Source organism: Camarhynchus parvulus, chromosome 2 (assembly GCF_901933205.1).
Source record: "Camarhynchus parvulus chromosome 2, STF_HiC, whole genome shotgun sequence".
NCBI classification, from domain to species: Eukaryota; Metazoa; Chordata; class Aves; order Passeriformes; family Thraupidae; genus Camarhynchus; species Camarhynchus parvulus.
In genome coordinates this window covers 69,537,061-69,550,608 of record NC_044572.1, presented here as the reverse complement: position 1 = coordinate 69,550,608, position 13,548 = coordinate 69,537,061, and the positions used below count along the sequence as shown (strand labels likewise).

The 13,548-nt window shown below is 40.7% G+C and overlaps 1 protein-coding gene across 1 annotated transcript; it reads left to right on the top strand.

Annotated features, from left to right (window-relative positions):
- Positions 1-623: 623 nt before the first annotated feature.
- LOC115916276 (heterochromatin-associated protein MENT-like) lies at positions 624-5,949 on the top strand. Its single transcript, XM_030969979.1, has 7 exons — positions 624-791; positions 1,135-1,221; positions 1,619-1,756; positions 2,293-2,410; positions 3,099-3,241; positions 4,320-4,487; positions 5,536-5,949. Exons 1-7 carry the CDS (start codon positions 624-626, stop codon positions 5,947-5,949), a joined length of 1,236 nt encoding a protein of 411 aa, XP_030825839.1.
- Positions 5,950-13,548: the final 7,599 nt, after the last annotated feature.

The window sequence follows — 13,548 nt, the reverse complement described above, 5'->3', positions numbered from 1 at the left end:
CAAGGCATCTGGCAGTTTCTGGGGAAAAAAATTGCTGGAACATTCAGAAGGGATGGTAGGTACACAGAATGAATAAACTGTGTAAGTCTAAATGGAAACAACAGCTTTGCAGTTCATGAAACTACTCAGAATAGGTCGCTGACCAGGAAAAGCAAATGAGCCTAAAAATTATGCCTAAATCCTTTTGCAGTATCAGCTGTCAATTCTATACAGATCCAAATGTAGTAGTGGGAAACTCAAACAACGTACTAAAATGTGAACCAATGCACTAAAAATGCATATAATTTCCCCTGGGAATGTTGCTTTGATAAATCATTAGTTAAGAACAAAAAAGGAAAGAAATACAGAGGTTATAAATCTGCACATCTTTGGAAATCAAAGGCAGAAAGAACCACAAAGAAAACTGTAGCTGTAGTGGGAAAAAAACTAAAATAAATTGGTGCTCCTAACAGGTGGCAAACACTATCTGTGTGGAAGATAAACATACAACTATGCTATTAGTTTTAGTGGCTTAAATGGATTGTTTTGCACATGCAGCATTTCTCATTAATGTGTACTATGTACAAAAACTTAAACATTCAAAGAGTACAATTTTGTTTGTTGCCTCTTTCCAGGTTGTAAAAATGGAAGTGGTCTCCACATCAGTTGGCAACTTTACTGTTGATCTTTTCAACAAGCTGAATGAGAACAACAAGGGAAAAAACATTTTCTTCTCCCCTTGGAGCATATCAGCTGCTCTGGCTCTGACATACCTGGGAGCAAAAGGAACTACAGCAACGGAGATGGCACAGGTAGGTTACTTTTGTACCATTATTGTGGGGAGAACCATTTGGATTTGCACAAACACATTCCTGCTGTTGGTAGAAACAGCTGTGGAAGGGAGTTCTGCCTTGCAGCATGTAGATAAGAGCACAGTGTTGGTGGCCTGGGAGGAGTATGGTGCTACTCACTGTTATTCCATGGGATTTATTGCCACTACAGCTTCAGCAGCCCTTTGATTAGTCACCTAAGCAGCAGATAGCACAGTGAGTTATTACAAGGAGAGAAACATGACAACCATTTGATCCCCATTTGACTTTAAGTCTCACAAGGCCCTTCAAGCCTATTTCTTATCTTTGAAAACTCTGCTTGCAGGTCCTTCATTTCACTGTGGGAGCAGGAGCTGAAGCTTCTTCTTCTGTGGCCAGACCTTCTCGGGGGAGACCAAAGAGAAGAAAACTGGTATCTATTTTAACTGAAATTCCATTATAAAGAACCTGCAGAATCAAAATGTCCAGATACAGTTTTAGGAGTCCAGCATTTATTGTCTGCACTCCTCTTTAAAGTACAAACCCCAGCCATACTCCACAACAGGATGATGTTCAGTTCCTTTCACTCACTCAGACTCTCAGAAGCCAAAAGGATGAGTCACTGGGATAGTCTGGAAGGTTTGTTATATGACAATTCAGTTAATCCAATCACGAACAGAGCTCTGCAAATTTGCAGTGATGGTAAACTTGGGAAAATAAAAAGTAAGGAAGAGGAACCTAAATCCTCTCTCCTATATGCATTGCATAGCATGTTTTTGAAAGCTTGATGCAAAAATTAAATTGCTGAATGTTTGGTTTATTTTTCCAAGGATCCTGAGAACAAGCAAACTGCAGATATTCATTCTAGCTTCAAGAAGCTCCTGACTGCCATCAACAAACCCAGAAGCACCTACTCCCTGAAAAGTGCCAACCGCATTTATGTGGAAAAAACCTTCCTATTATTGCCTGTAAGTTAAATCTCGGGGAAGAGGAAGAAAAAGTGCAAAAATATTTCTCTTTTTAATTACTTGCCATTAACAGAACAGTTTGGAAGCTGACCTTGAATACTGCAAATAGGAGCTCTGGACTCCAGTGATAACCTTAACTGGAAAATACCAGTCAGTCTGCTCACAGAATTTAAGGATGCATTGCCCTTGACTGTATTGTAGATCCCTACAACCCTTTATATGAAATGTGCCTTTAGTATTAGAATCCCCAATATATAAAATTGTAAATGAGAAATTAAATAAGCACATCCATAGGATGCATGCAGCCTTCCTCACTTCTCCAGAGAAATCTTGGAACAAAAGATGTGAAACTTCTGTTCTTTGCTTATTTCTTAATTGTTAAACCACAGTCCAGCACAGAGTAACAAGCAAGATCCTGCAGTCGTCTAGGTCCAAGAATCTATCAAGTACAAGAGCTAACAACTTCCTTTTGGGACTAAAAATAGCATATTTCTCTAGTACAGAACTTTTTTGCTCACTTTTTTGTTATTTTTCAGACATACATACAGCTCAGTAAGAACTACTACAAAGCAGAGCCGCAGAAGGTTAACTTTAAGACAGCACCAGAACAGACAGGAAAGGAAATCAACACTTGGGTTGAAAAACAAACTGAGGGTAAGCTGGACTCAACCCCAACATCTTTGCTCTCCCACAAACTCAGGCTGCCATTTCCCTTGGGCAGGTGCCCTTGCTTCCCCAGGTGCTACTGCAGCAGCCAGGTCATGCCTTCCAAAGTGGATGTGGGCAGTGAGCAGAGATATAGTGGGAGGACAGACAAAGAGCAGCACACTTAAGCAGCTCCAAACACCTGATCTGGACCTCATTGAGTTCCTTGAGGAGATTCCCATTGACTCCAGAGTGCTCTGAAGCAGTTTGTCTGCTGGCACAAACGTGCCCTGGTGCTGCACCACTGGCAGAGCAGACAGAGGGGAGAGACACCTCTGCCTACCAGAGTGCTCCAGGGCAGGGGGGGATGCCTGCCTTGCTGTACCACCCTGCCCTGGGCAGAGGGGCTCCTCCTTCTACCTGGTGTAACTAGTCAGTGAGGCTTTCTGCTTCTAGCTGCTTGCAACGAAGCTGAGATAGTTTTGGAAGGAGTAAAGCCCTATCAGCCAGGAGAACAGGTCAGGAAACACCTTTGGAGAGTGTAAAGAATTACACTGATTTATCTCAGGGGAGCATTTTAGGGAGCAGGGCATTGAGGCATGGACTTTTTACTAAGAAGCTGAACTGAGAGAAAACTGATCAAAATGTCCTCACTGTGCTATGCTGAAATGAAACCTGACTCTTATGCTTTCAAAAGGCAAAATCAAGAATTTGCTGGGTCCACAAGATGTGACAAACTCCACCAAGCTGATCCTGATAAATGCCATTTACTTCAAGGCAGAATGGGAAGTGAAATTTAAGGCAGAAGATACAGGACTGCAACCCTTCCGACTGAGCAAGGTAAGTTCCTCCTTCTTACTGTAAACAACCTGGTCACAACATCTATTGCTGAAATCTTTCAATTTCATAAGTGTTTTAGGTAGCCCTGTGGTAACTAGACCCTGTGAAAAGCTGGTTGCAGTAAAATCTGTCAGTTCTCGGCGCACTGAAACATTAGGATGTGCTCAGGTAAATGTTAGTGAGCTCCAAGTAACAGCTAATGTTTCCAAAATCACTACAGACATTTAAAACTTTTCAGTAAAGCAGTGCTAAAATTGACTAAATTGTAAAAACATGATTTTGAGAGTCCAGGCTCCATGGATGGGAACCACCTGGCATGTCATGGTTGAGTACAGCACCAGGCCTCTGCGCTGTGCAACCAGGCTGGGCACAATCCTTCCTGCTCAAACACAGCTGCAACAGGGTGCCATGAACTGGTGCATGGCTGTGTGAGGCTAGAAGCAAGATTAATGGCATGTATCCAGGAGAGATGTTTATGAATTCACAGTTAAAGAACACTGTGCAACTTCCACAAAATCTACCTTCTGCTCTCTGATTAGCATGTACACATGGTCTGCTTCCTTGAATAAAGGGATACAGATGTTAATAGAAGCTACACACTCCTGACAATGTGACTGTCTCCCAGGAACTCCTCTCATCATGAGCTCTTTTGCTCTCACACTAGAGTTCTCTTTTCTCAAGCAATCAGCTTTTTTTTCCAAGCAATTACCTTTTATCACCAGAGAGAGGAGATCACTGATAAACTGCACAACACTCATCCTCTTAAACCACAGCTGCTTTTCTGACAGTGTTGTAAGGCCATATCCCACACCTGCTCCATACCCCTAATCCTTGCAGACATTTCTAACTCTCTTCCTCCTGAGGTATTTTTTGGGGAGAAGAGAAAAAGATCTCTTCAGCCCCCTACAAAAGCTTTGGCACAGACACCAAGATAAGCAATGTTGTTCAGTCAAGAAAAGCTTTGGAAAATGGATGATAAATCACTGTTTTAAAAGTTTATAAAATTTCCTTTCCCTGCACTGAGACATCATCACCCTTCCATTCAATGATTTCTTACTTATTAAAAAATACTTTCCAGAACAAGACCAAGCCTGTAAAGATGATGTACATGAGAAAAACATTTCCAGTTCTCATCATGGAAACAATGAATTTCAAAATGATTGAGTTGCCATATGTGAAACGTGAACTCAGTATGTTCATTCTCCTTCCTGATGACATCAAAGACAACACTACGGGTCTTGAACAGGTACAACCATTTCGTATTAGTGCTCAGTCATTAAAAAAAAGAAGGGCAGGCTGACAATAATATCTCCCTATCTGAGGGACATGCTATCATGCTGTTTGACCTCATCCACTAACTGAATTTTCTTTAATACTTCTTTAATCCCAAGAAAGTTCGTCCACAAGAGCACTCTTAGTTTGGCAGGAACTGAAGACAGACAACACTTTGCATAATCAGATGCTCAGCTCTTCAACAGCCCCCTTGACTGACATCCAATTTTACATGATCTGTAAGGGCTGAATCTCCCTTCCTTGCACATTCAGGAGAGACACCATCACATACGAAGTCATAGGTTCTTCCTGAAATTACACCTTTTCTCGATGGCCTGGAAGTTTATTTCCATATTGTGCTCATTCTTTTTCCCCCTCTCCCCTCCCACCATTTGCCTGCTCAATAAAAAACTAGAATTTTGGTGAGACTACATTTGCTACAATAATGAGATCTGCTACTGTAGTTACTATAATTCCAAGACTGTTAAATTCTTGGAGTGTATACCATTCATTGCTTTCCTCCATTTGATCTGAGCTGAACCCTGGTGGCATAGCACCCAGGAGTGCTCATAGTGCCACAGAGTGGCAGTAAAAGACTTTGCTGGAAGCACTTTATTTCAAAGCTGTCAAGGAAATATATGCAATAATTTTAACACCTGTTTTTATAGAACTGGACCAAACTATGTGCCACACAGCAATTTTAGTTACATCAGGACTGAATTTAAAGAGAGGAAAGAACTACCATGGGGGATAGCAGCTGTTGAATGCCCTTCCTATCTCTCTTTTGCTATGAATTTGGAAAGGCCACTGCTCAAAACTTTGCAGCATTAAGATTCAAATATTTGTGGCACACCTTGTCTCTGATCATTAGTAAAACCAATTTCTTTCATGCTTTCAGCTAAATGTTACATTTACTATTTAAAATGTTTAATTCATTACATTGCCATAAAATTTATTAATTCATAGTTAATGAATTGTTTTTCCCTGCAAAAACCAAAATCCTTCTCTTTCTTAAATGATAGCTGGAAAGAGAACTGACGTATGAGAAGCTGTCCGAATGGACTGACTCCAAGAAGATGACTGAGACTCTTGTGGACCTGTACCTACCTAAATTCAAAATGGAAGAGAGATATGACATCAGCGATAATCTGATCAGGATGGGAATGCGCAGTGCCTTCAGCAGCAATGCTGACTTCAGTGGAATGATAGAGAAGGATAGAGTGATGATCTCCAAGGTTTTCCACAAGTCTTTTGTTGCAGTTGATGAGAAGGGCACTGAGGCAGCTGCTGCTACTGCTGTCATTATAGAACTAACAAGTGCACATGTTAGCCATGTTCTGAAATTTAGGGTTGACCACCCTTTCTACTTCTTCATCAGACACAACAAGTCCAAGACCATCCTTTTTTTTGGTAGATTCTGCTCTCCTCTAGAATGAATTACTTGCTCTCAGGCAGCAACCAAGGTTCATTGTTCAATGGAAAAAATGTGAACTGCGGTGCTAAAATCTCAACCTTAAGCCAAGCAGCCATCTGTACTGAAGTGCCTGTTCTTTTCCTTCCACCCAGCCCCCCTCAAAGAAGGCAGCAAACAGAAACTCTCCTGAGCCACCAAAGAACAGCCCTCTACTGCTTATTTTTATTGTCCTAATGAGACAGCCCTAAACAGAAAAGAAAGCATAGAATTTTGCTCTCTTTTATCAAATCTGCTCTTCTGGCTTTGTTGTTTAAAAGTAAGGTGGAGTCATAAAAGCTCTCTGCACACAGGCCATCATCTAGCCCTATGTCAAATGCTGACTACAAGGGAAATGCAGTTCATGCTTTTGACTCTCACAGAGAGGAAAAAGAACCCTGAAAAGAAAAAAAACAAACTTGTAGAAATCTGTATGCTCTCTTTTTCTCTCCTTCCTTCACTGGGAAACCTGCATTTGTACTACAATGCTATGTCATAACCTTAATTTCAAATTTCAATGACTGTTGGAAATTAACAACATTTAATACAAATCCAGAATAATCTCAGAATGCCCCTTACCATCCCTTGTCTCACCACATGTATATAGGCACACACATTCATTCTCTCCGGCTCTTTCAGCTTCCTGAAAAAGTAAGATTGTGAGAGAAAATTGTCCAACCCTTAATATTAAATTGCTGACTTCTAATCACATTGCATTTTTTTTCCTCATTTTCCTAAATTTTTTAGTTTAAGGTTGTTGAGATTTCCAACCAGCAAAAATGCTAAGAAAATTATTAGCAACATGCCTTCTTGCCACCTTTTATTGATATGTAATCTAAACCTGTTAGAATTTAAATCTGCTTCCTCTTTTTAATTTTATGTAGTTATACTTGTTTCCTGGTTAAAACCTGCAAAGCTTCTTTGCCACCTGTAATAATGACCAATGTTTGATTTGTACCTTATGAGTGCATCTTAGCAAAGATATTTGTGGTATTGACAGAAACACCAGTGAAATTTTGATTTTGATTGATGCTTTACTTACTATTTTACCATGAGCTGCATTTAATGAAATAAATAAACTTGAACTCGTGTTTGTGTTGTTCAAGACACCGAGTTACTTGGGTCTCTTATAGCATCCTGCAATCTGCACAGCTGGAGCATGTTTCCATTCTTGTCATTCCAAATCAACCACCACACCATCCCAGCTGACAAAGCTGAGAAACTTTAACACACTGGTGTCTTATTTTCACCAGGTTTCAAATAGGCCTCCTCCAAACACTGTTATTCTGCATGTCATCCTAGGCATTTACAAACATAGCTTTTACAACATACTAGAAATAAGGAGTCTGACCAGAGGCTATGGCCCAGAATAGCACCTTCCAAATATTCCTTTTGACCTTGTTCAAGAGCAAATAAGCAACATGAAAAAATGAACCTGCTGCAACCCCCTCTTACCCATGTACAATAATGAACAAGCCATGCTGTACTGGCAGCACCAGTTCCCTCTGACAGCTCGGGAGGGCAGCAGTTGTGCTATCCCTGTGGCATCAGGAATAGCATAAAATTTCACAGCCATTGTGGTAGTCTAATTTTGTGTCAGAGAACATTATGTAAGAAAACAGAATCTGAATGCAGGAGGGAGGTACTGTAAAAGCATTTACTCTCAACAAAATTCCACCTGTAATTACAAATTGTTCCACCTCCCCAGAAAGTATTTTACTTGGAACTACAACTCCCTTCAACAAACTATATTCACATCTTCCTCCTTGTACAAAGTGCTGCTTCTAAAATCAGCGCCCTCCCTTGCCTGTAAGCCACAGCTCAGGATTTAGTTGTCTGTCCCTCAGGACCTACCCCAGCTAAGCCCAGATGTGCGCTATTGACTTGGCTTCACTGAGAAGTTTGTTCTTTAGGTGTGGAAGAACACATAAGTGAAGGTTGTGAAAAATAAGAGGAGTGAAAACAGAACCTCTGAGGCTCTCTCTCACTACAGCACAGTGACTGCCAGCTGGCAAGAGATGCAAAAGGTCAAACAGGCTGGGTTGGCTACCAAGCCACTCCCAGCCTCAGCTTTCCTTGAAGAGGACACATTCCAGAGTATGACTTGAAGTACAAGTGAAACGTGTGAAAGAGAATAAAAGGAAGCCATCTAGTACTGCAGAGCACTTCTACTGCAAGCAACACTAGAGCTGCTTCATTTGTGCTTCCCTGCATTACTGTCATGGTAACCAGCATCTCGCTCTCAGGTCAGGCTAACCCTTCCAGAAACAGAGAATTGTCAGGGCAGAAGTGGCTATTTGAGATCATCTGGTCCCACCCACTATGCAAACAGGCTAAACTGCTGCTGGTTGCACAGGGCAATATGCATTGGATTTTGAATACCTGTCTCCACCAATGGAGGATACACAAGCTCTCTTGGCAACCCATGCCAGTGTTCGACCATCCTCATAAGTGACCATCTTCATCCTCTCTTATGTTCAGGTTGAACTTCATGTTATCAGTCTGTGCCATTGCCTCTTATCATCTGTCATGGTTTGACACTGGCCAAACACCAGGAACCCACAAAAGTTGCTCACTCACCCTCCCCTGCCACAGCTGGGTAGAGAAGAGAAAAAAAATTGACAAAAGTTTCATGAATTGAGATCAGGACTCAATTCATGAACCTCAATTTCATGAAGAGAGAAAACACTCCAAGGGCAGTGGAGGTACAAAGTGAATTAGAGGAATAAGGTGAATTTATTGCAAACCAAATCCAGGGAGGATAATAGGAAATAAAATAAGCCCTTAAACACCTTTCCTTCCCCCAACCCCTCCCTCCTTCTCATCAACAGTGCAGGGAGACAGGGCATGGGGGTTTGGTCAGTTAATCACCTGGGGTTTTCTTCTTCTCAGGGTGAGGAGTCCTTCCCCTGTGAGACCATAGGGTCCCTCCCACGGGAGACAGCTCTCTGTGAACTTCTCCTGCATGGGTCCACTCTAATAAGAAGTCGTCCTCCCAAAACTACTGTGGTGTGGGTCATTCTTCCACGGGGTGCAGTCCTCTAAGGCCAGGCTGCTCCAGCCTGGAAGCAGGGCCCCCTCTCTCCACCCAGTCTCCTGCAGGATCACAGCCTCCTCCAGACATCCACCCACTCCAGCATGGGCACCTCCCCTACAGGCTGCAGGTGGATCTCTACATCTCCTGGGGATCCCCACAGGCTGCGGGTCACAGCTGCTTCATCATGGTCTCACCACGGCCTGCAGAGGAATCTCAGTTCCTGCACCTGGAGTGCCTCCTCCCAATCCTTCTCCACTGACCTTGGTGTCTCCATGTTGTTTCCCTCACATATTCTCACCTCCTCCTCTTCTCTGGTTAGAAAAACACTGTGTGTTTTTATTTTCTTCTTAAATTTGTTATCATAGAGGTGTTACCAACCTTTCTCAGCTTCGGCCAGCAGCATGTCCATCTTCAGAGCTATCAGGGAATGGCTCTGTTGGACATGGTGGAAGCTGCTGGCAGCTTCTCACAGGAACCACCTCTGTGGCCCCCTTGCTACCAAAAACCAGGCCATGCAAAACTCATAGGAACCTCTGAGAAGAGCCTGGTTCCTTCCTTGTTACACCCTGTAAGGCATTAGTCAAGTAACAGGTGCAATGCGACTGCATTTCCAAATAACTGTTTTCAAGAAGCCTTGGGTTTGTTCTGTATTATCAAAATTTGCAACTTCAGGTCCACAAACTCCTCTTTGAAAAATCACAGTAACTTTGAAAACTGAAGAAATAAGTACTTACTAGAAATTGATAAAGCAAGACTCAACACAAGCACATTCTGAGCACAGACCACTTGTCACTTAGTGATTCCACGCTTGTCAAAACACAACATATTAACATGCTTTCAGTTTATCCTACAATGAAAGATGGGGGTTTTGTGTTCCAGTACCAACGTCTGATTCATAAAATAATCTAATCCCTGACACTTCTGCAGTAGACAGAATTCATGAAAAGCAGAAATGGTAGACATAGGTTGCATTAATAAATCAAAGAAAATTTACAGTGTTGGTGTACTGTTAGTATACAAGACAAGAACATATAAACCCCCATTGTTTTCTAACTGCAATGCAAATGCATCCATATTTTAAAGGTTTTATTTTGTCAACATAAACAGGCACAAGAACCCCGCTTTTCAGGTGTTATATATAGAACGCTCTTTACAGTTCTATTGCAACAAATGTGACACTTGGTCTCATTTTCTTCCCAAGCAACATAGCTGAATAGGATTTTTTGCAGAGCAAAAATCCACAGACTTAGTCTAATACTGATTGTAAATTCTGCTGCTTATTACTAGCAATAACTACAAGAGAATTCATCTTTAGCAAATGCCCAAAAGGCTCACTCAGAATGGATAATTTACAAGGTACAGGTAAAGGAATATGGTAGTCAATCAGGCAGAAAGACACAACCTCCCTGCTGAGCCAGATAGGAATGAAAGATGGCTTCAAAAAAGACCAAATTTCTTCATCAGTATTCCAGAGGAAAATTACTAGTTTTATAAAAAACCTTTTTTATGACCATTTGTCAAAGGTCAATCCACTTGAAGTCTATAGGTCAGGAATTGTGATGCAGTGAAACCTTTTTTTTGCCATTCTGTCTGCATCAATTCACAACTTGCTCTCACTGTTTACATCTGGCACTGCAAAACCAAGAGCACTTACTTGACAAATGTGCTTCCTTCTGTAACTCCAATGTCTCTTACCAAACAGGATCTTGCAGCAGCTGGTATATACCACAAAGAGTGTCTACACAGTTTGAGAACCTTTCTTCATCTTCCTGTGTTTTTGGCCAATCTTTGGAGCTTGTAGTACCACTAACTGCTTGAGGGTTTTTCTTCTATGAATTTATCTAAAAAACAAACAACAGCATATTAAGACACACAGCAGAAACATTTCTTAAGCTCATAAGTAAATACAGCAAGAAATTTCTGGAGCAAGAAAATAAGATGAACATGCAAGGCACAAAAACTGCACTTAAAAACAAAAGGTATGAAGAAAGCAAGGCACATATATCTCTCTTGAAACCTTGCATGGCATATGCAGTAGTTAGATTTTAAGGGTAGAGAAGCATTAAAATATAATCCTTGTTCAAAATATGAACTTCAAACTGATGCTTTTTCCATGCAGGTAATTTGTTTACTCTGCATGTGCCATACTGGTGGGCAGGGGCCATTCTCTACTAAGGTTCAATGTAGCAGAAAAGACAGATCATGATCACAAATAAAATTCATCAATACAATTTATTCTGAGTTACAAAGATTAAGATGAGAATTACACTGGTTTAAAGTAAAGCATTTGATTACATCTTACGTTACACCTTTGCTGATATCCAGTTTTACACATTCTCCTGTTTTTGCTCCCTGCTCTTATATGACAGTTTCAGTAAAAGAAATCACTACAAGCACAGCTTCCAAGTAGCTTGTCAGCTTTCGGTGGATGATTCATACTCCCTAAGTCCACCAGAGAAGGATAATAAGCTCAGTACAATGCAGGGCCTGTAGGTATCTAAAGCACCTTCACTGACTTTGCTAGGACCAGAAGTCTTCTAAAACAACATCTACCAGTTCAAATGAGTCCAGAATTCACTCTTATTTCATCACTTATTTTAGGTGACTGTGTAAATACCTTCTGAGCTTCCTTTGCTATGTGTTTTCTTAAAGAAAAAAGCAAAAGTGCAAAATATCCTTGTACAAAATAAGGGCTTTATTCGGAGGACTACAAGTATTTAGATCTTTCCCTTCAAATTTAATGAGAGGACCAATGAGATTAACAGTCTATTTCAATATTCCCTTTTAGCCATAGCTTTGAGATCAGTTTCTATTAATTTCCCCAGTTGGTAGAGTATAGAGAAAAGGAAGCTGTAAAATCATTTCACCGTATCTGTTGGCAATGCAGTGTAGCGCAATTATTTTCTGCACTTCCTACTTTTTTGATGGAGGACACCTGAAGGGAACTGGAATACTGGCCTTTATGGTCCAGGACATACATGCACTAGCAGTGACCTTGAATAGAGGAGGTCTCTTAAGTTCTGAAAACAGATGATAGAGAGAAGAACTAGGAATAAATGAGGGAACATGCATATTTAATACCAGAAGAGGATGTAGATAAAAAAGGGTTGTGCAAATATTTCTACATTTCCAAAAGGACTCATTGCCCCACAGACTGCCACAGACCCTGACTGAAGACAGATCTTGACTCTTTTCTCAGGATTTCAGGTAATTAGACATTCCTATCAAAATAACTAGATTTTATTTGAAAGTCCTAAAAATTCATTTAAAATTCTTTGGAACTGAGTGGTTAAATGATGGCACAAAAGTCATTCAGGGGAAGGGAGTGTTTATTTTTTAACTACGAAGTGTAGCCCTTAGGAAAGCTCTCTGCCAAGGCACAGTGGACAGAATGCAAACCAGGGTTGGGTAAACCTACAGAGCATGGGAGGGCAGAAAGTTTCCTGCCCGGTAGGAAGGGTGCCTCAATGACCAGGGAGCATCAGCATCTCCAGGAACAGCAGTAGGCTATGTGATTTGAAGGACCTAAAAATGCTTAGGTGTGAGCTAGGCTGCATGGCATTCACCTCTGAAGCATTCCTGGGAATGAGTCAAAGCTGTTGCAGAGCTCTAGGAAGCTTTATAAACAGAACTTGAGGACCTCAGAGGCTCCAGGCATCTCGGACACTTCATGGGAGCAGACTGTTTTGAGGACTGCAGTTTTTGATTTAACCACACAAATTGTGGGTGAAGAAGAGGGATTTAAATGCCAGTTGCTGTTGTTGATCTAATGCTTAAATTATACTTGATGCCATCTTACACTGACTTTACTAAATGTTTTATTAGTCTTTATTCTGATGAAGACAATGGAAATGTCTGAGTTTGTCCTAATATTTATCAAAATGTTAGATGGACCAAAAATTCTAATAGGATGCACAGGTTTATTCTGGAACCATGCATGAAAAATCAATTTAATCCTGGGGTTCTGGTTATTTGTTTTCTTTGATTTTGTCCTGCAAAAACATACCTAAGAAAAGAAGTAGAAGAAGGATGGAAAATATGCTGGATAAACCAGTAAGAAACCAGAGAAAATTTGTTGTTGGTTAAAAGAGGAACTGTTTGGGGTTGTATGTAAGATAAAAGAATTTTCTTGAAAAACATAAATTAGCAAATCCAGACACAGCTTCCAAATATGGGTTTATCTACACCAAGAACATGTAATAATCTGTATCTCTCTAGTAGCCTTCAGGATATATCTGGATGTAGTGAATCACCTGAATTCAACTTTTTTTCAGCAGAAAATAACAGTTCAGGAAGTTTAAACAAATAGAAAAAAGCCCAAAGTAGCATGGTCAGAAATGATTCTGTTTCAGTCTCTCAGAATCAAATAATAACTCTATGAAAATAAGGGAAAGAGCAAATAAGTTTTTGAAACAAGTCTAAACTCTGACAACATTTCTAGCTAAAATTGTACTCAACTGATGAAAACCAAACAAACTTGGCAAGGACACTGAAAGTGATGAGGAACGAAAAAATAGTACAGGTCTTAGAAAGAAACCTACTAGCTGA

Coding starts and splice junctions, on each gene's coding strand:
- LOC115916276 (XM_030969979.1), top strand. CDS start 624: ATGGAAGTGGTCTCCACATCAGTTGGCAACTTTACTGTTGATCTTTTC. Junction 1,222..1,618: donor GACCAAAGAGAAGAAAACTG/GTATCTATTTTA, acceptor TATTTTTCCAAG/GATCCTGAGAACAAGCAAAC. Junction 4,488..5,535: donor ACACTACGGGTCTTGAACAG/GTACAACCATTT, acceptor CTTAAATGATAG/CTGGAAAGAGAACTGACGTA.